At 42.3% G+C, this 26,097-nt stretch overlaps 1 protein-coding gene across 1 annotated transcript in view; it reads left to right on the forward strand.

Moving 5' to 3' along the window:
• The first annotated feature begins 3,887 nt into the window (after positions 1–3,887).
• Map9 (microtubule associated protein 9) overlaps positions 3,888–26,097 on the forward strand; it is a 30,210-nt gene continuing 8,000 nt past the window's right edge. The window contains exons 1-13 of the mRNA XM_036189445.1: positions 3,888–4,062; positions 4,815–4,965; positions 5,698–5,782; positions 9,167–9,490; positions 12,345–12,565; positions 15,459–15,552; positions 18,063–18,313; positions 20,277–20,347; positions 21,665–21,833; positions 22,566–22,655; positions 23,841–24,002; positions 24,132–24,277; positions 24,446–24,578. Coding sequence (XP_036045338.1) covers positions 4,891–4,965; positions 5,698–5,782; positions 9,167–9,490; positions 12,345–12,565; positions 15,459–15,552; positions 18,063–18,313; positions 20,277–20,347; positions 21,665–21,833; positions 22,566–22,655; positions 23,841–24,002; positions 24,132–24,277; positions 24,446–24,578 — 1,821 coding nt within the window. The 5' untranslated portion in view covers positions 3,888–4,062; positions 4,815–4,890. The remainder of the gene's footprint in view (positions 4,063–4,814; positions 4,966–5,697; positions 5,783–9,166; positions 9,491–12,344; positions 12,566–15,458; positions 15,553–18,062; positions 18,314–20,276; positions 20,348–21,664; positions 21,834–22,565; positions 22,656–23,840; positions 24,003–24,131; positions 24,278–24,445; positions 24,579–26,097) is intronic.

The following is a 26,097-nucleotide window of genomic DNA, read 5'->3' on the forward strand; positions in this document are numbered from 1 at the left end:
GCCCAAACTGACCTACTCTGGTGATCTGGATGGCCAAACACCCTAACTGTCGTGGTAGAACTCTCATCCAATGACTAATGGAAGTGGATGCAGAGATCCACCGCCATGCCCCAGGTGGAGCTCCAAGAGTCTAATTGGCGAGAAAGAGGAGGAATTGTATGAGCGAGAATTGTTGGACAAATAGCCAGACTAGTGGAAACACATCAACTATGAACCAATAGCTGAGGAACCCCCAACTGGATCAGGTCCTCTGGATAAGTGAGACAGTCGATTAGCTTGAACTGTTTGGGAGGCCCCCAGGCAGTGGGACCTGGACCTGTCCTTAGTGCATGAGCTGGCTTTTTGGAACCTGGGGCTTATGCAGGGACGCTTTGCTCAGCCTGGGTGAAGGGAAGAGGGGACTGACTGGACCTGCCTCTACTGAGACTGAATCTACCAGGCTGAGCTGAATCCCCAGGGGAGTGCTTGCCCTGGAGGAGATGGGAAGAGGGGAGGGGTTGTGGGGAGGGGGGCAGGAGGAGGGAGGACAGGGGAATCCGTGGCTGATATTTAAAATTAAATTGAATTATAAAATTAAAAAATAATATAAAAAAAGAGTTGCCATGGTAATGGTATCTCTTCACAGCAATAAAACCCTAACTAACACACACACACACACACACACACACACACACACACACACACACACACATACAAAAAGACCATTTAGGATTCATGCAACAAGTCCTGTTTTAGAATAAATAATCATGTTTCTCTTGCTGTATAGTAATTCAAAAATCTCTAAATAAAATGCAATGGTGCATAGTTATATTTGACAACTTGAATTTTTGAAACAGTGAGGTTCTCCAAAAGCAAAAAGGAAATTGTTTGGCAATAGCAGAACATTGCCATGGGAACATGTACATTATAGCAAATTATGGACTTATGTAGTACTTTAACAATGTCTTTCAGTTAATGTATGATTTGGTTATTCATGAGCTTATTCACTCAACAATTATGGATCTATAACCAAGTGTGCATTAGAAAAAAATGGCACCACAATTCTGATGTTATAAAATATTGCTGTTAAAATATACAGAAGCCACTTGCAAATATTAACATAGCACTAAAATTTTAGTTGCTTAAAATGTGAAAATGACATTGTAAAAGAAGTTTTTTGGCCTGACCGCCCAGTCCCAAATAAACACAAAGACACATTTTTATTTATTTATTTATTTATTTATTTATTTATTTATTTATTCATTCATTCATTCATTCATTCATTTATTTTGATTTTTCGAGACAGGGTTTCTCTGTGTAGTTTTGGTACCTGTCTTGGATCCTCACTCTGTAGACCAGGCTGGCCTTGAACTCACAGAAATCTGCCTGGTTCTGCCTTCCAAGTGCCCCAGCATGTGCCACTGTGACCAGTATCTATCCCTGGTGCATGAGCTGGGCTTTCTGGATCCTATTACCTATGGTTGAACACCTTGCTCACCCTTGAGCCAGGCGGAGGGGCTGGGTCCTGCCTCAACTGAATGTACCAGGCTTCACTGTCACAACCATGGGAGAACTTACCCTTTTTGGAGGAGAGAAGAGGGGTGGGTCAAGGAGGATTAGGCTGGGGGTGGTGGGTGGGAGGAGGGATGAAAGAAGGATCTGTGGTTGGTATGTAAAAATGAATAAAAGCAATTTTTCTTGAATAAAAATAAATGCTCTTCCAGCAGCTCAGGCTTATTACTAACTAGCTCTTACTTTTTTTTTGTTTGTTTGTTTTGTTTTGTTTTGTTTTGTTTTTCAAGACAGGGTTTCTCTGTGTAGCTTTGAGCCTTTCCTGAATCTCGCTCGGTAGACCAGGCTGGCCTCGAACTCACAAAGATCCACCTGGCTCTGCCTCCGAGTGCTGGGATTAAAGGTGTGCAAGCTCTTACTTTTAAAGTAACCCATTTTTATTAATTTATTTATTTTCACATTGCTGGTAGCTTTACCTGTCCTCTACCATCTTGTTTACCCGGTGACTGGCTGGAGTCTTCTTGGACTCTACCCTTCTTCATCCCAGTCCTCAGTTTGATTGTCCTGTCTAACTTTATCCTGCTGTAGGCCAATCAGCTTTATTATTAACCAATGAGAGTAATACATATTCACAGAGTACGGAAGGATTATCCCACAGCAAGACATTATGCATTAGATCCTGGGGAGAAATCAATCATTTTAGGTGAACTCTTTTCATTTACTGTATTTTTCTATAGCACAACTATGTCATCTACTAATTTTTACTATCAATTAAGAAATTGAAACAAAATCAAATGTATTCTGTAGAAAAATAAGATCTTCATTGATGAACACTCTTCACTGATAATTTTGGAGATTTTAAGACTTTCTATTTATTTATTTAGTTAGTTAGTTAGTTTTTGTTTGTTTATTTATATATTTATTTATTTATTTGGTGTATGTGTGTGTGTGTATAAATGTATGCCATTATCAATGGAGATCCAAAGCAGCTGTTGGATCTCCTGCAGCTGGAGTTAGAGGTGCTTGTGAACTGCCTGATGTGGGTACTGGGAACCAAGCTAGGGTCCCCTGAAGAGCAGGACACACTCTTCACTGCTGAACCGCTGCTCCAGCCACTTCGCTGATGGTTTTGTCATTTTATTTCCATCAGTCCTGCCTAAAGTAAAATTCTATTGGCCAAATGGATTAAAAAATGAACAACGGTCTCTACTTTTTCATGACTATAATGATCTCAATATTATCTGAAAATTAGTTCTTCCCATATGAGAAAAATTTGAGTATCTGCTTGCTGAGGGTTACAGAGGCTTTAAAAGAATCATATTTGTTAATGAAACAGAGGTTAGGAAAGTTCACAGTAACTGGTGAGAATAGACAACATAATTAAGTAAACCAAATTTACCAAACAGGAACAAGTTGAAAAACAAACTGAGCTTTTAAAAAGGATCATTGCAAATATAATTCAGAAACTTTTTCTTACTAAACTTCATATTTATATTTATGCATGTTTAAATTTTTTACCTGCTAATTTATTAAATCTACTTTCCAGTGTTAATTCTTTAGAAATAATTACTAAGTAAAATATTGTGGAGATATAGAAACAAACTAGTTTAGTTACTAGTCAACGAATCAATCTTTACAAACTTGTTTCCAAGTTAAAAATAGCTGAAACCTGTGTAACTTAAAATTCTAAATGTTTTGTGTATTATTATGGATGATAATTAAGTGAAAACGATATTGATTCCTTCAGCGGTACACTGTCCTCTAGCCTACTTGCCCATTTTTATTTATTGATTTTTTTTATTTTTTATTTTATTTTTTAGCCATTATCCGCTAAACCTAGAAAGGAGAAACTTTGCATCAAAGATGTGAACCACACTCTATGGTGTACTGCATTCGTTGTAAGAAGCGCTCATATGTAATATTAACCGAATGCAACTCTAGACACTTCCCAAATACTTCACTACATATGGCATTCAGTATTCACACCAACTCTTTTAAGTCGGATATCATTATAATTACTAGTTTTCAGAAGAAATCAAAGCAGAGACCTTAATTTGCAAATGCCAAGAATCAAACATGCAGTTGGACTCCAAAGACTGTAAACGTCACTACCACGTTCTTCTGCCGGGTCTGCTGACACTGCTCAGGTTCACAGATTCCACGTTCTAGCCGGCAAAATGACGCTTTGCGTCGCGGTTACGCCATACCTGCACAACTGAGCATGAGCAATCAAGGTTCCCTGGCTCCATGGCAGAGGGCCGGTCCTGTCTCCCAGGCAACAGCCATTGCACACAGGCTGCTAGGGCACGGAGCTCCCAACACCTACACGGTGACGTCACTTCCTTTGGTCTGAGCGTTGTCCTAGCGACGCAGGCGGAAAGGCAGTGTTGGGTACCCGAGAGACCAGGAGGGTTGGAAGTCACTTCCTCCCGGGGACGCTGTTGCCTAGCAACCGCCTTCCGCCTCCATCTTTTGCCCCGCCTCCCGCTTATTCCAATACCTGGTTTCCCAGACTGCCAGGCCCTGGCCGGAGGCGACATCGGTGCTAGAGCCCAGCCGCTGGGTTCTCAGGTGGTCACAGCGGCCTGGGCGCAGGGGTCGCGGGGTGGTTGCGGGACGCACGGGCTGTGGGGCGCGGAGGAGCCGAGGGGACCGCGCCGGGCGTGCGCGGGCCTGGCGCGTGCTGGGTCGGGAGCCGCGCGGAGCTGGGGACAAGGACGCCGCCTGGCCGGCCCGGGGAACTCTGGGCGGCGGCCGGCGCTCCGAATGGGCCTCCGGTGTCGCGCGCCAGAAACAGCGACTTTAATGCAGCCCAGTGTTAATGCAGCCTGGGGTCGAGACGTCCTTTGTGTGTGTTTTTTGAGAGAGAGCAAATGGCTTAGGAAAATGTCGCTGCTGTTTGTGGTTAAGCATTGTATTTGAATACGGTTATCTGCAAGGCATTTTCCGGAGCAGGGAAGGAAGGGGTCATATAACCTTGACTCTGACAGCCCTCTTGGTCTCGTCTTGAAATAAGTCACGCTGGCATCTACAATGCTATTTTGTTTAATAATGGAAAGGTGAAAAATGTTTGGCTGCAATTTATTCATCCTTAAAATAGTTTAGAGCAGTAACTTCCTTTTGCTTTTTCTTTTCGTGAAAATGAATTTGTCGTGAGAATTTTATGTCTTTACTAAAACACCATTTATATTTTTAGGTGAACACGTAGGCCAGTGTTTAGAGTGGTTTCTCTTTATTTGGCAAGGAGGGCACTAACCCCAGGAATAGAGTATCCCGATCATGTAAAACGACTAATTCTTTTATATCTGTATATTTTTTTTCAGCCAACTTCAGTTTGAATGAATAACTCCAATTATTTATTAACAATTGTGTAAAAGTAGTGAAAAAGAATAATACACTATGTCCGATGAAATCTTCAGCACAACTTTGGCATATACCAAGAGTCCAAAAGCTACCAAGAGAACTTCATTTCAGGTAAAATATGTCAAAGCGTTTTGGTTTGCTGATTCTCGGGTGTTCTGGGAGAAGTGGGAGGAGTTCTTGCTTCTCTTTTGCTGTGTTGTAGGCGATCTGTTAACTTTGGACTTGCTGTTAAAGTACCCACCTCTGTGGCTACCCTTTCTTCAATATTGGCTTCTAAGCTGAAAGTGAAAGAGCCACTTCAGAGCCTGACTTTGTCTAGACTTCAGTTTTCTATTGTAAGCATAAAAAGGACTCGCTGTTGGATAACTACAATTTCCAACTCTTCCTCTGCATCTGCAGTATTGATTATGCCCATCTCTGCAATATGCTTAAAGTACCGTGCAAGGCTCAGAGTGAGCCTACCCTGCTCGTCAAACCCAAGCCCCTACCTCCCTCAAGATGTACAGATCGCTAACAAAATGTCAATTTCTAATAAATACTATCTACATTAATGCCCCATCATTAATTAGCATTTAGCTCAGATCGTAACCTGCAATTAATTTATCTCATACTAGCAGTCACTTCCTGTTTAATTACAAACCCCGTAGGAGACGGCTCCAATTTCAATATTCTGCAGTGAGTTTGATGACTTGGGAGCATGGGACAAAGCAGGCTTAGAGTGACTGTAGGTCGATGAAAGTTACATCTGAAAGCAGAATAATCAAGTAGTATTCGTTTAAAAATCATTTCTAGGTAGGAGGCATCTCTGCTTGGATGGGAATTGATATTCTGTTCTCATTTCAGGATGAGCTGATCAGAGCAATTACAGCCCGGTCAGCCAGGCAGAGGAGTTCTGAATACTCAGACGACTTTGACAGTGACGAGATTGGTATGTAAGGGAATTGGCAAATGAACCTGTTTCCTGTGTGTTGCTTCCTTAGTTCCATTTCACCTGCCCACTAACTTCTCAGGATAAGACAGTGCCTATGAATTCCCTAGTTTCAGAGTTCTGTGTGTGCAATGAGTTAGAAAGCCAAGCTTAACTTTCAAGAAGCTAATGAATTGTCGTTTGCTCATTTCCAAATGTGAATTTAAAGATATATAAATACACTATTACCTAGTCTACAGTAAAATGATGCCTTAGGAGAGGGGAATATTGGAAAGTAGTTTCATCTTTAAGAATTCTACATTTAGATAGCACCCCGAGCTCACAGGATGCTCATGAGGAGCACTTCGGTAATGCTTGGTGCAGGCCAGATCTGGGGTTGGAACTGTGGGGAATGCAGAGCTACTTTTCTGCTTTCTGTTGCTGGTATGAAGCATCATGACCAGAAGTGACTTGAGAGAAAGAGCTTATTTGAGTTTACAGTTTTAGAGGGATGCGAGTCCATCATGGGGGGGGGGGACAGTGAAAGCTGCAGGCACAGTGGTGGGAGCAGGGAGCTGAGACAACTCCCAAAGCAAGCATGAAGCAGAGAGCAAACTGGAACTGTGTGCTCTCACAGCCTGCCCCTAGTTATGGACTTCTTCTACAAGCTAATATCTACTCACCAAGCAATCTCACCAACCGGGGACCAAATAGTCAAGTACTTGAGCCTCTGGGGAACACTCTAAATCCGACTACCATATTCCACTTGCTGTAACCCAGGTACTCATGGTCAGTGCAAAGCACATTTAGTCCAACTTTAAAATTCACCCCCCACAGTCTTTAACATTTTCAGCACTGTTTAAAAGTCCGGTCTCTTTTGAGACTCAGGGCAATCTCTTAATTGTAACCCCTTGAAAAATCAGAAAAGCAAATTACATGCTTCCAACGGGATATATATTACCATTCCAAAAGAGAGGAATGGAGGCATAGTGAGGAAATACTGGACTAAGACAAGACGGAAAGGAACATGGCCGGGCAAATGTGAAGTCTCACATGGCTCCTTATCTAGTGGCTGGGACTCTAGTTGGCTCTGCCCCTCAAGCTTTCTCTCTGCAGCATACATCTCTCTTTTGGGCTGCTTCTAATCCTGTATGTAACTCTCTTTGACAGAGGTCTCATGGCTCTGCATCTCCAGCATCTTAGGGTCCCCACAGTTTCATTTTCATGATTGCATATAATGGTTTTTTTTGTTTTTTTTTTTCCTCTCAGGGCCTTCAAACAGTGACTTCCCTGTCACAACTTTACTAGCCTAGAGGCCTCTCTGCAGCCCAGAGGAGGAGAATCCATGATCCTCTCACATTTCTGAATTGTCAGTACCAAGTAGATGGCCCTTCCAAGTTTGGCTGTCAGCTTGGGGTGGGCTCTCACTCCCTTGAGTCACTTCTTCTTTTATTCCACTGATTTCTAGACGCGGAATTCCATATGCTCTTTCACAAGTGGAAATTTAGCTACTTAGCTGGGAGGGGTCTTTTGCCGTGAGGGCATCCTTCCCTTCGTACCATTGCGGAGCTGGGAGCCTCCAGTGACAGTGCTGACGTCATCAGCCTCCAGGGCTCTCCCAGGACGAGCTGTGCTGAAACAGTGAGCCTCCTAGGGTTCTTTCTCTCTCTAGGCTGTACTCCTGCCCCACTCACTCAGTTTTCTTATATACCTGCATAAGCAAAATAAGTAAAAACCACGCCACAGATCCAATGCTACACTGTCTCCCAGCTTCCTCTTTCAAAGGAATTAGTCCATTTCCTTTTAAGTTAGTGTACTCTTTGGCTGTGGTAAAACATTAGCCAAATCCAACTTGGTGTGGGAAGGGTTTATGTGGCTTGCACTTCCCGTAACAATCCATCATTGAGGTTTGTCAGGCAGGAACTCATTCAGGAGCTGGGATGGGAGCTGAAGCAGAGACCACGGAGGAGCAGTGCTAAGTGGCTTCCTCCTCCTTAGCTTGCTCATCTTGGTTTCCTACACTATCATATCAGGACTGCCTGCCCAGGCATAGCACCGCCCACAGTGGGCTGGACCCTCCCACATCACTCATTAATCAAGAGCATGCCTTAGATGTGCCCACAGGCCATCTGTTGGAGGCGGTTCTTCCCCAGTAGCTTCCTCTTCCCAGATACTCCAGTTTGTGTCAAGTAGACAAAAACAAACCAGCACATTTATCCTCAGGCAAGATCTTCTGACAGGGGCAGAAGGCGTCCAGATTCTTCACCAAGATATCACAGGAATGGCCTCTATCCCTGAGGCTGTTAAAGTCCTTGCTTCCTCCCGAAACTTCCTGAGCTGGACTCCACAGTCCCCATTACTCTCAGAACATCAGTCTTCCAGGCTCCTACTAGAAAGGACTTTGGAGCTCTCCTTACAATTTTTAATCGCTACTCTAATCCAGAGTTCCAGGGTATTCCACACTCCTCCAAAACCAGTATGATCAGGTTTCTGACAGCAGCAGCCCGCTCTCTGGGACTGACTTCTGCATTAGGTACTCTTTTGTTGCTGTGAAAAAAATACCATGGCCGAAATGACTAACAGAAGAGTGTATTCTGCTCTCAGAGAAATGTGAGCCCATCATGGTGGGGGCAGCATGGCAGGAAGCTGCAGGCAGAGGCAGAAGGAGCTGGGAGCTGACGGTAACATCAACAGCAGACCAGAAGCAGAGAGCACCTGGAAGTGGGTCAAGGCCGTGTGCTCCCCAAGTCTGTCCTTAGTGATGTACTCCCTCCACAAGGTAGCAGCTCCCACAAACAGCGCCACTAACTGGGCACCGAGTATTCAAGCACCCAAGCCTATGGGGGACACTCTCCTTCAAACAAGCAAAGTGGGTCACTTTGGAAAACAGACCCTTCACATGGATATGTCCACTGTTTTGGTTTAACTTGGTTTCTTTTAAGTGAGCAACATTTCACTTTAGATTTCCAGTATAAGCTTATAGAAGTCTGAATCTGAAATTGAATGTGCTACTTGGTAATTATTCACTGAATAAACATTCTCTGTAAAAGTATTCTGAGTAGCTGTTAAGTCACGTTAAGTTGGTGTTCTTCATTAGATTGTAGTATTTTGGGGTGTGTGGTACACTGAGCAGCCTTTGAGGGACACACCCCAGAATAAACTGCTATAGGAACTTGGTAAATATTTTTAATATGCTAATGAACTCAGATTTTATTTCATAAATGCCAATAAGGAGTGCCTAGATTAGATGTTTTCAAGAGTTAAAAAATAAATTTGCACTTATTTGGGGTTGTTGATTGATTTCTAGTACTTTCTCTTCCTGAAGATAGTTGCTTTTCAAAGAAATGGAATATAACCTTCGGATGTTTAAAATACACTGTTGAAATAGCCTTGTTCATATTTCAGTTTCTTTAGGTGAATTTTCAGATACCTCAACTGATGAAAGTCTAGTTAGAAAAAAGATGAATGATTTTCATATATCTGACGATGAGGAAAAGAATTCTCCAAGACTGTCTTTTTTGAAAACCAAGAAAGTAAACAGTGATATATCCAAAGATGAGCCGGAATCTGTCACACAGAACAGTGAAGACATATCACCTGATGTTCATGAAGATAGGATTGGAAATTCCTTTTCTGAATCTCAAAATGATGATCAAGAAGTTGGAAAAGAGATCATTACAATAAAGCCTAAACCCAGAATTCTTCCCATCAAAGGAAATACATCTTCAGGTAACTTGGAAAATTATTATAATTATGTTTCCAGAACATTTGTTTTAAGATAAAGTCACAGAATGCTTTTTTTATGGTAGCTTATATATTTAACTTTCCAGTTTGCCAGCTTAACTTAGTAACTATAGCTACAAAAGCCCTTTGAATATCCAATCTGGAGTCTATGCTGGCACATGAAAGAAAGCCAGAGCTGCTGTGGTCCCCCACAGATGTAGCTCCCTAACACCTGACTCATCAGCTTCAATTCCGTTTATGGGGATGGAGCTGCAGTGAATCTATTCTATTCTCCCTCCCCCATCCCCCAGATTAAAACAGTCATCTATAAGACTGAGGCTGTAGTGAGGTGGTGGACAGGTGGCTTGCATGCACAGGGCTCTGGGTTCAAGCTCAGGTCTATGGAAGCATGGAAGTATTTCTTCTACACAAGTATTTTGCTTTTATTGTTAATGAAGCTTCCAGACTCTCCTTAAGAAAAAGAATCTTTCTTTGGTCTCTTGTATGGGACTATGAGCCAAACCCAGTTTCCTGAAGGTAGCTTCCTGGGGTGATTAAGAAGGACTGGGGCACTCTCCACTAGTCTACTAAACACTTGACTTTGGGAAGAAAGGATGGAGGACAGCTGGGTGGCACCCTGAGAGCCTATGGGAGATTCAGTGGAACTAGCCTGTGGAAAGGCAAGGATTCTAGGTCTCCTTGTCATCTTATTTTTTCTGTTTTATAAAGGAAAAACTAGTTGATGCCGAGCAGCATAAAATGTTCCCCCACCATACTGTGTAGCACGGTCAGATATTTCATAGTTAACATGGTAGATGGTACCAGTAACATCAAATAAAACTTTATTTCAGGTGTATGTTAAGGAATGACTCTTCCCTCCCTGATAAGTCCTAGGAACTTTAAAAGGATAAAAGTAGAGCAGAGACCCCCAGAAAAGTGTCCGAGACACTGATTAAAAACACTGCCACATATTAGTTATGTGTGACTTGGGCTAATGGATTCAGCCACTCCAGCTTCATGAGCAGGAGGGCAAACCTGTTTCTCCTGTCCCGCCATATTGTTTTGAGACTCTTTTGAAGTGTCTAGAAAATGCCATCAAATGTAAGCAGTCAGTGTAAGGAAGCTGACTAACCCCAGCCTTCCAAGTGCAGTGGTGGAGTCATAGGTAGACAGGAGTGTAGGTGAACTTAGTTATTCAGAAAATAGGAGGACTGGGAAAACAGTATATCAATAAAGCCTTGGCCCAAGATATGTAAAGGGTCCTAAACTTGATCCCCAGAGCTGACCAGAGAAATAAGTAAAGGAAGTCAGAGAAGAAATGCGAACACAGCATATGATTACCATATTAGGGCAAGTGTCAAGCAATACTCCACCTAGTTAGTATGTCTTAAAGCTATGCTTGAGCCCGATGTGTTAATGCGGACATGAAGTCCTGTCCCTCTAGAGGGCAAGGCATCAGGACTCCTGTGAGTTTGGGGCTAGCCTGTGCTACATAGATGTGGGCTAAAAACAAGACCTCTTAGTTACTAGACAAAGCGGTGGGGAAGCTGCAGGAAGGGTAACGAAAATGAGTACGGTAATACTATGTTCTGACCACAAGGTGGCAGCAGAATTTGGAATGCCCTCTTACGGTGTGGATGCTTAAGTGTTTCCATCTAGACAGACAATCTTGTTACGGTTGAAGCAAAGCATTTCAAATGAATAGAACTTAGTTTTCTTTATGAGAATTTGACAATATTTCTGGAAATGGAATTAGGGCATAAAATATACTAAAGTTGTTAGGATCTTCTGTCTGAAGAATAAAAATTGAGGCTGGTGGTCCTGAAAAGTACCTGGCATAGAGAATTCATCCTTCAATCTAAATCATGAAGAATCAAAATGAATGGATTAATACATAGCTGATGCATTCATTAAAAAAAAAAATGTACTTCCTGGCTTTAGCTGTACCGACTAAATCTTTTTTTATTCTGTATTTAGGATGCTGGGAATTTAACTGTTTTCTTGAGGGCTGAGCACCTTTGTGTCCTACCATAACCACTGAGTGCTAAAGCACCTTGTGAACCACCATAACCACTGAGCACTAAGCACCATGTGTCCCACCATAACCACTGAGCACTAAGCACCTTGTGTCCCACCATAACCACTGAGCACTAAGCACCTTGTGTGTCACCATAACTGCTAGGGAACCTCTTAGGACGGAAGACTTGTCTAATCCGTCAACTTTGCATCTCTTCCTACAGCAAGAGACCTTCCATCCCCTGAAGGCCAGCGTCATTTTCTGCATGCTGTGACAACACTTACCTTTGTTTTGTCCCTTCCTTTATTTAGAGTCATGTGTTTTCTCTACCTACAAAGTCCTTGGATGGAGACCTTGTTGCCCAATGGTTAAAAGGGCTGGTTTTGTATGGAGGGCCTGGCTTCAGCAGAGGTTCATTTTGTAGAGGGAAGGTTGTATGATAGTTTATGTTTGGGGATTTTTTGTTTGTTTGTTTTTGTTTTTGTTTTGAGACAGGGTAGCTTTGCGCCTTTCTTGGATCTCACTCTGTAGCCCAGGCTGGCCTCGAACTCACAAAGATCCTCCTGGCTCTGCCTCCCGAGTGCTGGGATTAAAGGCGTGTGCCACCACCGCCCAGCTTGGAAATGTTTTTAATACTAAGAGAACTCACAAAAATTGAAATTAACTTTTTGTAAAACTAAATTCGACTAGCTAACTACAGGATGGCAACTGTTGTTTTAGATTTTGGTTATGAAGCCTGTGCGTGATTAGAGCTTGTGGAGAAGTGTGTGCTCGGCTGATGCTCCAAGGGCAGCTGAAGCTGAGGCCAGTTCCGCACACACTTGAAAGCATTTCCTTTTTCAGGGGAAGACAGCAGCAGGCATGAAGCGGATGGCCACATTAAGCCTTCCCCTCGGCCAAGGAGCATGAAAAAGAGCAGCCCCACGGAGGAGGGAGACAGACCAGGGGATGATAAAGGACGCTCCCCGAGTGAAGACTCTGCTCCCACGCCTTCCCTTCCAAGGCAGAATGGCACGGAGTTGGAAACTGAGGAAAAAGTACACTCTGAGAACCTTGATCTTGAGGTTGGCATAATGTGCAGCTGTTGAATTGTTCTTTAGTTCAGACCTAACGAGCGTGTGTGTGTGTGTGTATGTTACATTTTCTTTTGAAATTGTTAAAAGAGTTCTCACTGTTTTTTTTTTTGTTTGTTCATTTTTTATTTTCAGTATACTAGATTCCATTAAGTCTACTTAGACTGATTTTACATGCCACTAGAAATCTATACTACAATTATAGCAAGACTCATCCATTAAAAAAAAAGATAAAATGCTAAAATAATCTTGCTTTTCTGGGGATTTGTAGCGTTGCCTATCTTGAATTATTTATGTGATTATTTATTCGTCTTTGCTTATCTGAGTTTTGGCTAAGGGCAGTTCAGTTCCTGTCTTTCGTCTGGCTAGCTGCACTTTCAGGGTACTGTTCTGACTTCTGTGAGACTTGCTACATCCTCAGGTTTCCATGAGGAGTTATGATCTATGTCACCACAAAGAACACCTGTCCCCTCACTTTGTATTTCACGGTGAAAAGCCAACTTCCAGCTCATGTCTCCAAAAAGTACATTGTCCCCCATAATCAGCTTGAACAGACAGGGAAGATGAGTGGCCAGCAGCCTGGCCGGCTTCCTCCACTTGCCACTCAGCTGCAGGGAGGGAGGGAGGACCTGCTCCCCGGAGTGGGTGGAGAGAGACTTCGGTACCTTGAGTCCGTGGATCCCTGCCACTAAGTCAGACCCCAGAGCCACATCTCCTTTAGAGCTGACGGTTCTGATCTCACTTGTGGCTCCTCTGGCTAGTGCTTAATTTGTTCTGAAAAACCAAGAGAGGAACTGGAACAGTGACTTTATGTATTTAATACAATTACCTGCTCAATTGGATATTACATTGGTTTCCTGTAGCTGCTGGAACAAACTGCCACAAGCCGGGAGATTGACAAGAGGAGAAATTTGCTCTCCCTGTTCTGAAATCTAGATGTCAGGCCATTCTCTCTAAGGCCCTAGAGAGGGCCTTTCTTCTTGTCTCTTCCCAGTATGCCGGCTGCCATCTGCCCTCCCTGGTCTAAGGAGACATCACACTACCCTGTACTCATCACCATGCCTCGTACCTCTGACTCCCTCCTCTTTTCCTGGAACAAATACTGTCAGAGTTAGGGCAGCATGCCTTCATCTTAACTAATCACATCTGCATATAAGGCCCTTAACAAATGACGAACTCTGGGTAGACATGATTGGGGAAGTGAGCTCCACTCATTCGGGGACAGATTCTTTTTTTTAAATGTTTTATTTATTTTTTACTTTATGTGCATTGATGTTTTGATTGTATGTATGTGTGTGTCAGGGTGTCGGATCCCCTGGAACTGGAGTTAGAGATAGTTGTGAGTTGCCATGCAGGTGCTGGGAATTGAACCTGGGGCCTCTGAAAGAGCAGCCAGTGCTCTTAACCCCTGAGCCATCTCTCCAGCCCTAGGCACAGATTCTTAACTGTAAATGTTTTTTTCTTAGATGCCTTGACTTGAAATGGGATGTATGTGTGTGCTCCTTTTTTTTTTTTTCTTTTTTTTTTTTCTGTAGCAGTGTCACACTATTGCAGAAAGGCACGTATCCAGCCATAGCCCCACTGCTGAGGCAGTGGGGCTGTTCCTCCCTTCCCGGCTGCTTTCCTCGTGCTTATCATCACGCTCGTGGTGTTTTGTGTTGGACTTCTTGTTTGTAAGGCATGGAGTCTTTCCATGCTGTAAGGTGGCCTTGAAGACATATTCATGTGGTGTCCGACATAGCCCACAATGGAGAACTGCTTTCCTGTTGGACACTCTGTTTTTAACAGTTAAGCGTTCCCTGGCTCTGCTCTGACTCTCCAAGGTCGCTCTCATGGGGATTTCGAATGGCGTGTGACCAGGCCTTCTCTTCCCTGGGTGTGTGACCTTTGTCTCTTCAGTGGTCACTTCCACGGGTGTTCAGTGGTGCTCAAGCCCCTTCATCTTTGTGTGACTTAACCTCGCCTCCTCCTCTGCCTCAGTCCTGCAGATCCCACACCAGACAGGGAAGAGGTGGGAGTGAGTGACCTTCCCCCCACTACATGTCCTTCTTGCCTTTCCTCAGTGTGCATACCTGTGTGCATGACTGATGAGCATATCAGTTATACACTTTCCTGCCTCAAACCCTGATTGATCGAGACACTGTAAGTTTGGTGCTTTGGTTTCTTACTCTTTTGTTAAACCTTCCGTCTATACACGTGTGAGGATTTTTTTCAAGATGTTGTAATCAGGCTTAAATGTCAGATGGGATTACTTATCATAGTTTGTCTGTCTGTGTCTCCTCTCCATTTGCTAGAAGTTTGTTATGAAACACACAGTTATAAAAAGTTAAATTACAAGGTTCACCAATTATAGTATTTGGGACTGGAAATTTCTTTGAGGAGAGGTCTGTACCGTTAAATTTGTTTTTTTATTTCTTATTTTTATTTTGTTTTACATTTCATATACATACTAACTTTGTTTATTTGCTGCCTCTGTGAATCTGTGTATTCAGTGGTTTGCCTGTGGAGGACAGAGGACAACTTTGTGGAATTTCAAATCTTCCAGCCTTTCATGGGTTGTGGGGATTGAACTTAGGTGGTCAGGCTTGTGCAGCAAGCGCTTTATCTCCTGAGCCATCTTGCTGGCCCTTGTTTTTTTCTTCCTGATAGTTTGGCAAGTGTTTGTTGAGGGCAGAAAAGAGTGTCCCATCCCCAGGAGCTGGGGTTACAGGCAGTTGTGAGATGCCCACATTGGTTCTAGTAACTGAGCTGGGGTCCTGTGGAAGAACAGGAAACACTGTTAATCCTTGAGTCAACTTTCCAGCACACACAGACAACGTTAATGATTCTGTTGCCTCTGGGAATCCTTAGGGCTAACTTTATATGGTAAATATTTTCTTAATAGGACTCGCTCTTACAAAGTCTGACCTCGTCATTGCTCAAAGAAAGCCCTGGAAATTGCACTTCACCAGGATCTCAGGAAAAAGCATCCATAAAAGGTAGTCACACCTATTATTATACCTTGTTTGCGAACTCTCTATTACTCAGTGTCCTGTCTGCAAGGGAAACTGCATTTTGCATATTTATGGGAAAAAGTATGTTTGCTTTTGTATGAGTTTTAACCCTGATTATGCAATTGACTGGGTGACTTTACAATATGGAAGTTAATTTCCCAGTGCCTCTGATTCCCCGCTGTACTGTAGAACTGTCTCAAAAGTTAAGTGTTAAAGTCTTTTTTGTCTCCAGTAAAATCTCAAGGACAGCTGGAATGATCATTTAAGGGGAACCTGTATTACATGTTTGATGCTATAATCATGCAGATAACACAGCGTAATGGCTACCTGGACTTTTTATCCAGACATAGACAGATGGACAGAGTAGCAAGCCTCTCCGTGCCTGTGAATTGTCCTTAGAGTCATCTACCTCATGTGGTTGGGAGATTTTTAAAAATTAGTAATGCAGCTGGACGGTGGTGGCACACGCCTTTAATCCCAGCACTCGGGAGGCAGAGGCAGGCGGATCTCTGTGAGTTTGAGGCCAGCCTGGGCTACCAAGTGAGTTCCAGGAAAGGCGCAAAGCTACACAGAAACCCCATCTCGAAAAACCAAAAAAAAAAAAAAAAAAAAATTAGTAATGCATAAAAGGCCATGAGACCACTACCAGAGTAAGTGCATATTAGATGTGAGGTGTGTGTTGGTAATGTCATTTCCTTGATTAATGTTGGAGCATGTGTAGCTTGATGCAGCCAAAAAGAAGAGCTGATTGCAGGGACTGTAGTGTGGGACTTGCATTCATTAAGTGCTATGCTGGTTCATTTTAGTCAACTTGGTATACACCTAGACATGTCTCAGAAGAGGGAATCTCAGCTGAGGAGATGCCTGCTTCATCTTGGTCTTGTGGCCGGATGATGGATCATTTTCTTGATTAGCGATTCATGTGGTAAGAACCAGCCTGTTGTAGGTGATGTCACGCTTGGGCAGGTGGTCCTGAGTAGTACAAGAAAGCAAGCTGAAGAAACCACAGTCCATAATCCAGTAAACAGTGTTCCTGTTCACCCCAGTTCCTGCCCTGAGCCCCGCCCTGGCTTCCCACAGCAGTACACTTTGAACAGGTCATGCTGGCCAACAAACCCTTTCCTTCCCAAGGTGGTTTGGTTCAGTGTTTTATCATAGCAACAAAGAGGGAGACAAGGATCCCTACTTAATATGTAGTGTCATTTGTGTCATTTCACAGATTCTTAAAAACACCTGAAGTGCAGAGATATTGAGACACATAACCTAAGGTCCATGATGGAGACACAGTTTGACTTCAGCTCCTAAATTCTTGTTCTTTTCACAGCTCCAAAGATATCAATAATGAATTGAGTCATGGATGCTCTTCAGATTCAAACATAACAACTGTAATGACTAAGTGATTTTGAAACTTAGTTACTCCCCAAAATCGTCCCCCCAGATAGCGATCATGAACCTCAGAATTAAGGCCTTTCAGTGACTGGAGTTAGACCTTGGTGGAATCAAACCTGCTCTTCCACAGGGAACGCAGGCGCTTCGTTGAACATCACACAGGGATCACTGGCCTCTTTGTCATAGAGGCAGTGTAAAGAGAATCAGTTCTCCTCATGGGGAGCTTAGGCCTGTGCCAAGGAGTCCTGAGTGTCCAACAGGCCAGTCCTTGGTCCCTTCTTCATGTGAGATGATGAAGAAAATGAAGGGGTGAAGCGGGCCTGAGCCTGGCTAGATCTTTGCATACGATGAGTTCCGGGCTGCGCTTCTCTCCCCATCTGTGCAGCTCTGAGCTGCGCTGTTCCCTCCCCCTGCAGTGCTGTGGAGCTGGTCACCTCCTGCTCTCCCAGCATGCTCTCTTAGCTTTAATTGGATGCATATTTCAGTTTCAGTTACTTGATTTGTACATCCACATGTTCTCCTTTCCTTGGGGGTAATTATCCCATTCTAATTATACATATGCTGTTATTTTCTAAGTATGAGGCTTGTCAAATGTTAGGTTGAATAAGCATTTTTGCACTCATAGATCAAGTGTGTTCACATTTAACTGGATAGTTTTCATTGTGTTTTATTTTGTAAGAAAAAAAGAGATTATAGTCAGGCATCATGGCACATGCCTATAATTCTAGCACTTGGGAGGTAAAGAAAGATGGTTCAGGGGTTCAAGGCCAGCCTCACCAATAGGACACCCTGCTTACAAAAGAGGGAATTAGCAGTTAAGAGTACATACTACTGCTATTGTAGAGGACACCAGTTCAGTTCCCAGAACCCACATCACGCAGCTCACAACTACCTGTAACTCCACCTGCTGGGGGTTTTGAGCCCTCTGACCTCTGAGAAGGACACCTGCATTCATATTCACACACACACACACACACACACACACACACACACACACACACATTTTTTAAAGTTACGACAACACTCATTTGAAGGTTAGTAAACGAATCTGCCATACACCATGTAGAATCAGAAGGATTTAGTGCTGTTGCTCCGCCTCCAAACAGATCATGATGGAGAACCGACTGAAATCTGGGATTCCTTGATATCAAATGAAAATGAAGAAAATCCGGTTTTGGTAAACTATGTTACTCCTGAACTTGAGCAGCCCAAGGCAGGTCTCCCCAAGGCGGCTACAGATGACACTGAAGAAGAAAAAGAGAAAGCTGCATTTACTGATGATGACTTCACTACTGACCCACTGCTCTCCACGTCCCCGAGTGTCATAACACCCACTGAGACAGCAGAGCCAACCAAGGTACATCTGTAACGGATAGCATTGGCCCTGCAGTCTCATATAGGAAACAGAACCTGCAAGTATATCATTTCTGTCTTCACACCTCTCCAGCAGCGTGGAGAACATCCTTTGATAGTGGTACTGTATTTTCAAGTAGATGTTACTGCATCCGATTGAATTTCAGTTTCACAGAAAGTTTGCACTTGGCAGAATGAAGCCAAGTGTTCACTGGAAATTGTCAGGCATAGTAATATAATTTAAAATATTTCATAACCACATAGTATATGTGTCTCTTCATAGGTTTCTATAGATCAGATCATAAAAATACAAGTGTCTAGAACAGCTATGAAGATGTTACATCGGTGAAATTTTAATATCGCTTCAAATATAGACAACTTTCATGAAATGTTTGGCTACATAGTGAGTTCCAGGCCCATCTAAGCTATATGAGACTCTATTGAGAGAGACAGAGACAGAGAAATGGATGAGGGAGGGAGAGTACAAGGAAGGAAGGAGGGAGGGAGGGAAAGAAAAAGAGAAGGGAAGTTTTTTAAAGTGTTTTTCAATGTCTGTCCCTTTTGAAGTAGGTGAACAGGGAAGGGTGGTCAGGAAGATTATGATAATGTGTGGAGTGGATTTGTATTTTCTAGGATGATTTTGCCCTATGATAAGATTTGTCAGAGTCCAGGGCAGTGGGCAGTGAGGCACTTGAGATCTTTATTTCTCTCAAACTGCAATGTCTATGGCTGTCCATTTCCACTGGCTGAGAACTGGCTTATGTAACACAAAATCCAAAGTGATCCAACGGTACGGGGAGGCTTGTGAGCCACAGTGTAGAAGCACAGTAGTACCGCTGATCTCGGATTGAGCTCACATCCACACCCTCACTGTTCTGCTAGCCCAGCCCCACCTGTGTGGAGTAGAGAGTCCTGTCTAACAAGGAAAGGGGTCTTTTATAAAATATAGACAGGATCTGAGGCTAGGAATGCATCCAAATTAAAACACAGTTTACACACAATGATAAGGCCAGGGTCTTCTACCAAGGAGGTGAATTTTGGTTTTATTCTCATGCTCTACGGAATGATCCTTCCTACTTTGAACCCAAAAATCCCCCTGTTGCAGTTTATTTGTTGTTTCTGGGTGTCTTAGTTAGGGTTTCTATTGCTGTGAGGAGACACCATGACCACAACAACTCTTGTAGGGAAAACATTTAATTGGGGTGGCTTGCTTACAGTTTCAGAGGTTCAGTCCATTATCATCATGGCAGGGAGCGTGGCACTGTGCAGGCAGACATGGTGCTGGCAAAGTAGCTGAGAGTCCTATATCTTGTAGGCAACAAGAAATGGTCTCAGTGTCACACTGAGGGAAGCTTGAGCAATAGAGACCTCAAAGCCCACCCCGACAGTGACACACTTCCCCCAACAAGGCCATACGTGCTCCAACAAAGCCACACCTCCCAATAGTGCCACTCCCTATGAGGACCACTTTCTTTCAAACCACCACACTGGGCATGAGAATGGCATCTGTGCCCCTTACCACCATCTGATGAGCTCCCCAACTCTTCTCTGAATGTATACTCCTCTTCTGTCTCACTGAGAGTCAGCACCGTGTTTCTGTGTGTATTAACCACAGCTAGGCACCTGGGCTTGCTTTGTTTCTGTAGACCTTCACATTGTCCTTCACTCCCTCTTCCAGCTGCCACCATGCTCCCAGGGCCCTCCCCAGTCAGCTTCACCTGAGCAGCCCCTCAGCCCTTCTCTAACCACACGCTGTCCCCAGTGTTGGCTGTTTCATAGCCACAGTACTTCTTCAATGGTGTCATTCATGCTTATGATGTTTCAGAACCTTGAGAGTAACCGGGGCACTGACCCAGTGCCTAGAGTGCCTGACGCTAGATGTAGAACAGTACTGACATCTTCAGTTTTGCTTCCCAGCCTGACATAATCATGGTGAGTGATCCAGTTATGTGTTTTTCTTCTACTAGAAATCAAATGAAGACCGAAACATGAAGAATAAAAAGTCAACGACTAATAGAATATCCAGTGCCTCTGGCAGGTAAAAGTTACCAACATCATTATGTATAGGCTCACATTCTAGCAAAACACTCCTTAATCTAGAATCTATGAAACAAATTTCACTTGCTGTCATGGATTTTTCTAGTAACTTCCATTGTCAGATGGGGTAGATATCTCATGATGAAACCCTCAGTAGGTTTCATTCTTCCGTAGAAAGATCTCCACTTATTCAGTATTCTTGGGTTTTTCTCTCCAGCTGTGTTTATATTTTTTCCCTAATCTCACTGCAGAACTCCTTGACTTATGCTCCTTTTTGATGAGACTGTATAGATGGTCATGAAATCCAGCACTGTTTTTCTATTAAGTGTTTTTTTTGTCAGACACGGGGGAAAAAAAATGGACAGTCTCCAGGGGCTAAGTGGGTGTATTAAAATGATAAGCTCTGAAGCTAAGCATGTTGGCTTGTACCTGCCCTGCAACCCTCAGGAGACTGAAGCAGGAGGATTGCTGTGCATTCAGGGTCAACTTGAACTACATAGTAATACCCTGTCTCAAATCAAACCAAGTGATAAACAATCATAACACCAAATTCTGAGAATCCATAGAGCTTCCTCCCTACTCTCTGGTGTTGTCAACTCATGAGTGTTCTGAAGAACTTCTGATTCCTTTACATTATTAAGCAAATGAAGCCGGACAGCCAGCTCTGGCCAGTATGTTGATATTTTACATTTTATGAGCCATTGTTCCTGGCTCAGCCACTCAGCTCTGCCATTGCAGCTGAAGGAGGGGCAGGGAATATGCAAATGAGTAACTGAAGTTGCCACACAGTAAGCTTTCTTCACCAAATGGAAGATAGGCCAGGTTTTCCCACAAATATCTGAAATACAAGGTCCTGTTCTTCTAAATTCATAGTTAGAGTATATCAAGTAACAGAATAATACAATAATATATTCAAAGAGTGATTAAAACCTACTTTTACTGGTAGTTTTTATGTAATTTGTGTTTCCTTCAAAGGCTCTAATTATAAGTATCCTAAGGTGAGAACTATAGTTCAAAGTTATAAAGTTTAAATTATGTTAGCGAAACTAAAAAAAACATGACTGGATTATTTTCAAAGTAATTATAATTCATTGCATTCAGTCATAATTTTGTTTGTTTGAGACAGGGTCCCACACTGAACCCAGGGTAGCTTGGAACCTACTGTTTATGTCAGGCTGGCCTTGAACTCATATCCCAGCCTCCAGAATGTGGGATTATAGGTATGAGGTACCTGGTTTTAGAATGTCATTTTAAAGGTAATAATTGTATATCTGGCCGCTCTATCTCACTTGCTCTTGGTCCATTTGGAACTTTCCAGGCTTATGACCTCTGAGTTTTTAAAGAAATCTGGCCCCACAAGGAGAAGTCCATCTGCAGCTGCCTCTTCCCACTATTTAGGGTCTTTGAAAGTCTTGGACAAGAAGCCATCACGGAAGCAGAGCCTGGAGCCAGATAAAGCTGATCACATCAGGGCAGCTGTTTATCAGGTAAAGTGGAAACTATTTCTTAAAAAAGAGTTGATCATTTCCACAGGCCTGCTCATCAATTAATAACTCGGCCCTCTACAATGATAACTCGTTACTCACTGTCACTGGGGAAGATTTTTTTTTTTTTTTTTTTTTTTTTTTTTTGTAGAAGTGTGTGTGCAATCCTAAGGGTTTTGCTGAGTTATTTGCTGCCATGTTTTGTTTAAAATATAAAAATAATGTTTTTAAGGAAAGAGAAGATACTATTATAATTTATAGAAATTTAGCGAAAGCCACTTTGTTGTAAATCTACATGCATTTTATTTTTTTTTTTCTCAAAGTTTATGCTGTTCATGATCAAATTTTTTAAACATTTCTTGAGACAGACTAAGATTTTCCTGTTTTTTTTTCATAATTTCAAGAAAGATTTTTTTGTTGTTACACAGAATATAATCTCCTTTGAAAAATTTTACACTTGAATTTCAGTATAAAATGTTGACATATTTAGCCATTATATGAAATCATTGAGGTCTTACAATACAAGAAAGATAATACACAGAATATTTTTTAGACAGCAATATTCATCTTTAAATTTTACAGTATCACTGGAAAAGAATACTATTTTAGACAAAATACATAAATTTCTTTGTCTCTTTTTTAAACTTTGAACAAATATTTCAAAAGTAGATTAAAAATTATTTGTCATTTGGACACCTTATAGTATCATGTAACCTTTTTTTTTTAATTTCACAGGAGTGGTTAGAAAAGAAAAATGTGTATTTACATGAAATGCACAGAATAAAAAGAATTGAAAGTGAAAACTTAAGGATCCAAAATGAACAGGTATCATAAAAGAAAGAATTTTATGTCAGAAAAAGATCTCTGGATATTTGATGTTACCAAATGAACTGCTTTGAAGTAGTAAAAAGTGTACATGAAAGAACTGATTTCTGATTTCATTTTGGGTTCAATTTAACTTTTACTTAAAAACACATACACTTTAAGTTTCATATGAATGGGCTAGACACAGCAGGGCTTAACTTGGTGTTTGTGTGACCCCCAAATTCAGTCTCAGAAATTGACATTGGTTAGAGTTAGGCAGGGGGACATAGTCACTATACACTGGCTTCCGTTTTCCTCCTCTGTCTTCTTTGCCAGCCGCTGCTATGGCTCCTGACCCACATTCCCCTTCACTGCCCGAGACTTGTCCAGCCCTTCCTGTGATTTCACTCTGCCCCACTCACCAGCCTGAGAGCCCACAGTGCGCTCGATCTACCTTCTCTTCCCACTTCATTGGACTGATCCACACTAAAGTGGGTCGACAGGGAAATAGTCCAAAACAGAGCAGCACGGGCCGTCAGGTCTTTGTGGGTGGCTCCAGGGGCTGTGCCTCTGAGCACCTTTGTGCCCTTGTACTGCTGTGTGGGACCTGGGGTACTTTGGCTTCTGAATTATGTCACCTCCATGATGTCTTCTAAATATTGGCCTTAACGGGCTTAGAGAATAAGTTTGTAACATAGCTGCAGTACTGCCCCTACATGTTTTACAGTGTGATTTCTTTAGTTGACATTTGGTATATGATCATGTTAGAGGAATGTCATGCTTTCCTATCAAAATGGGGTTCAAACCAGATACCTGTACCCACTATGTGCCTTAGGAAACTTACCTTGCTTTAAAATCTTTTAACTTTCATCATTTTTTTTACTAAACATTTTACAGTACCAGTCAGCCTGTTGTAGCTCATTTTGAAAACACTTATGTAGCATATTTCCAAAGTCAATAGATGCTTCTTTTTCATGAATACAAAATAGGTCAACACCTGATTAGTGCTTTGACATTCTAAAGGGCAGTCAATAATTTTTGAAGATTAACTTGTCCAAGTAATTCTAAATAGATTACCTGCTTTGTAACTTCTTTGTATGGCAACTGTTGAGAGATTAAAGACAAATATATATTTGTGTGTCTGTGTCTAGGCCTGGACTCGTGTCTAGACACATTTACATCTGCCATTTTTTTTAATCAAAATAGAAAAGAGCTGCTAAGAGAGAGGAAGCATTAGCATCATTTGAGGCCTGGAAGGCTATGAAAGAAAAGGAAGCAAAGAAAATAGCTGCAAAAAAGAGGCTGGAGGAAAAGAACAAGAAGAAAACAGAAGAAGAGAATGCCGTGAGGAAAGGCGAGGCCCTGCAGGTGAGTACCCAGGCCCTGACTCTGACTGGAGTTGTTCGCGGCACTTGTGCTTGAATGAAGGATCCACTGTACTTTTACTGACCCCAGAAAAGTCGTGGCAAGTAAGAAAAACACTCTGAACTCTTTTAGGCATTTGAAAAATGGAAAGAAAAAAAGCTGGAATACCTGAAAGAGAAGACCAGGAAGGAGAAAGAATATGAAAGAGCAAAGAAACAGAAAGAAGAAGAAACAGTCGCTGAGAAAAAGAAAGACAGTCTAACTGCTTTTGAGAAATGGTAATCCTGCATGACTCGCAGTTCGGTGGTTTCAAGCTAATACTTGAGGCTTTCCTAGGACCTCCTGCTTACAGGTCTACTCAATCTCATTGCTTCCAAAGCTACATTAGGACATCTCTAGTGTACATTCTCCTTTAACTTCCCAGTGTTTCATGTTCTCCTACACAGGAGTGAAAAAAAGGAAGCCCTTCTCAAGCAAAAGGAAAAGGAGAAAATAAACGAGAGAAGAAAGGAAGAGCTGAAGAGAGCGGAGAAGAAAGACAAAGACAAGCAAGCCATCAGTGAATACGAAAAGTGGCTGGTAGGTGTTGCGTGTGATGAACTTCCTTCTTACCTGGCTCTTTATTCCTTTTCTGCTTTGTATTCTCACTCTGTTCTACCTGGAGACTGCCTTGTTGAGCTCAGCCTTCTGCAGATCAGATTCCCCCAAGGCCTCTCTTCTGTCCATGCCTCCGAGGTTGACCGAAGCATCTGAGCTTGCACCAGTTGTCATGTTCTAGGCCTGCATCCCCGCCTCAGTCCCTTCCCATCATGCCCATTCTTCCTTCTGTGCTTTTCGCCTCTGACGCCCTAGAAGGCAGACAGGTGCACTGAGGGCGCAGAGGCTTCTCGGCGGAATCAGTCATTGCATGCTGTAGCACTGACACTAATGGTGAGGAACTTACTCCATGTCTTAGACTCTTTTGATGTTGCTGATGATCTGGAAAAAGGGTCTTATTAGACATTGTCCAATGAGAGGATCGACATTGAAGTTGGAAGGTACAATATCCAGCTGCCCTTTACTAGAGGGTTGAGTAATAGTTATTTGGTTTTAATTTATATATGTTAACAGGTTATTTCTGGTACTGTCAAACAAAATATAGTCTTCTATTTTAAAACACTTTGTTAGTTTTAAATAAATAACACCCATAAATATTATACTCTGTAAAAGAAGATGACATCTTATGAATAGTTCATATAAAATTTCTCCAAAATCCTTTTAGCAGTTTTTTTAAAATCTGACTTAACAGGATTCATCTCAATCTGCCATCTAAAAACATAATTCAGAGTATTTTTTGACTTGCATACCTCAGCCTGAACTTGAGTGTGTTTTTTCTTATAAATATGTGTTACTAATGGGTAGTCTGTAAGTTTTCACTTCATAGATGCACACACTTTTCTGTTGGATTGTCTCTGTCGCACTGACTTCTAAAGTCTCTTTAGTAAGGATCCCCATCATTTCTAATGGAAGAGGCAATGTTTACACGTTCTTGCTTTCCCAACTTCATTTCTAGTGTCGCAGGCGTGCCAATTCCACTTTATTTTGGATTTCTGCCTTTTCTCTTGGTCTCTGAGTCTCAAACCAGGTGAAAAGCCCTTCCCCATTGTTGGAGCTGTTGGGTCTTTCATTCATTTACAACTCCAATATCTCAGTGTCTTAGCATTTTCTCTGCCTTCAAGTTATTTTCTTACATGATGAGAAATTTGATTGCAACTTAACTTTCCCAGGATGTGTGTTTTACAAACCATCACATCTTTTCCTGGTGGTTTAGAGCTCATCTTTACAATAGATCCTTGCATTTGGGGTTCTGTTTCTTGACCTTGTGCCCCATTGCTCAGTCTCATTATATATGTAATTTCTCTAGTACTGGTCAGTTTCCTCACGAGGTTTCACGTGTCATGTGTGGATCTGCATGTTTCCCCATCAAAGTCCCTCTTCCACAGTGTTTCTCACTGTGCTTCCCTGTTTATCATATACATTTTAGAATTGGCACTTCCTAGAGCACATAAGACCAAGTTAAACTCCTTAAAAGTGGTCCATTATACAACATTGAGGTGCA

Source organism: Onychomys torridus, chromosome 6, assembly GCF_903995425.1.
Source record: "Onychomys torridus chromosome 6, mOncTor1.1, whole genome shotgun sequence".
Classification (NCBI taxonomy): domain Eukaryota; kingdom Metazoa; phylum Chordata; class Mammalia; order Rodentia; family Cricetidae; genus Onychomys; species Onychomys torridus.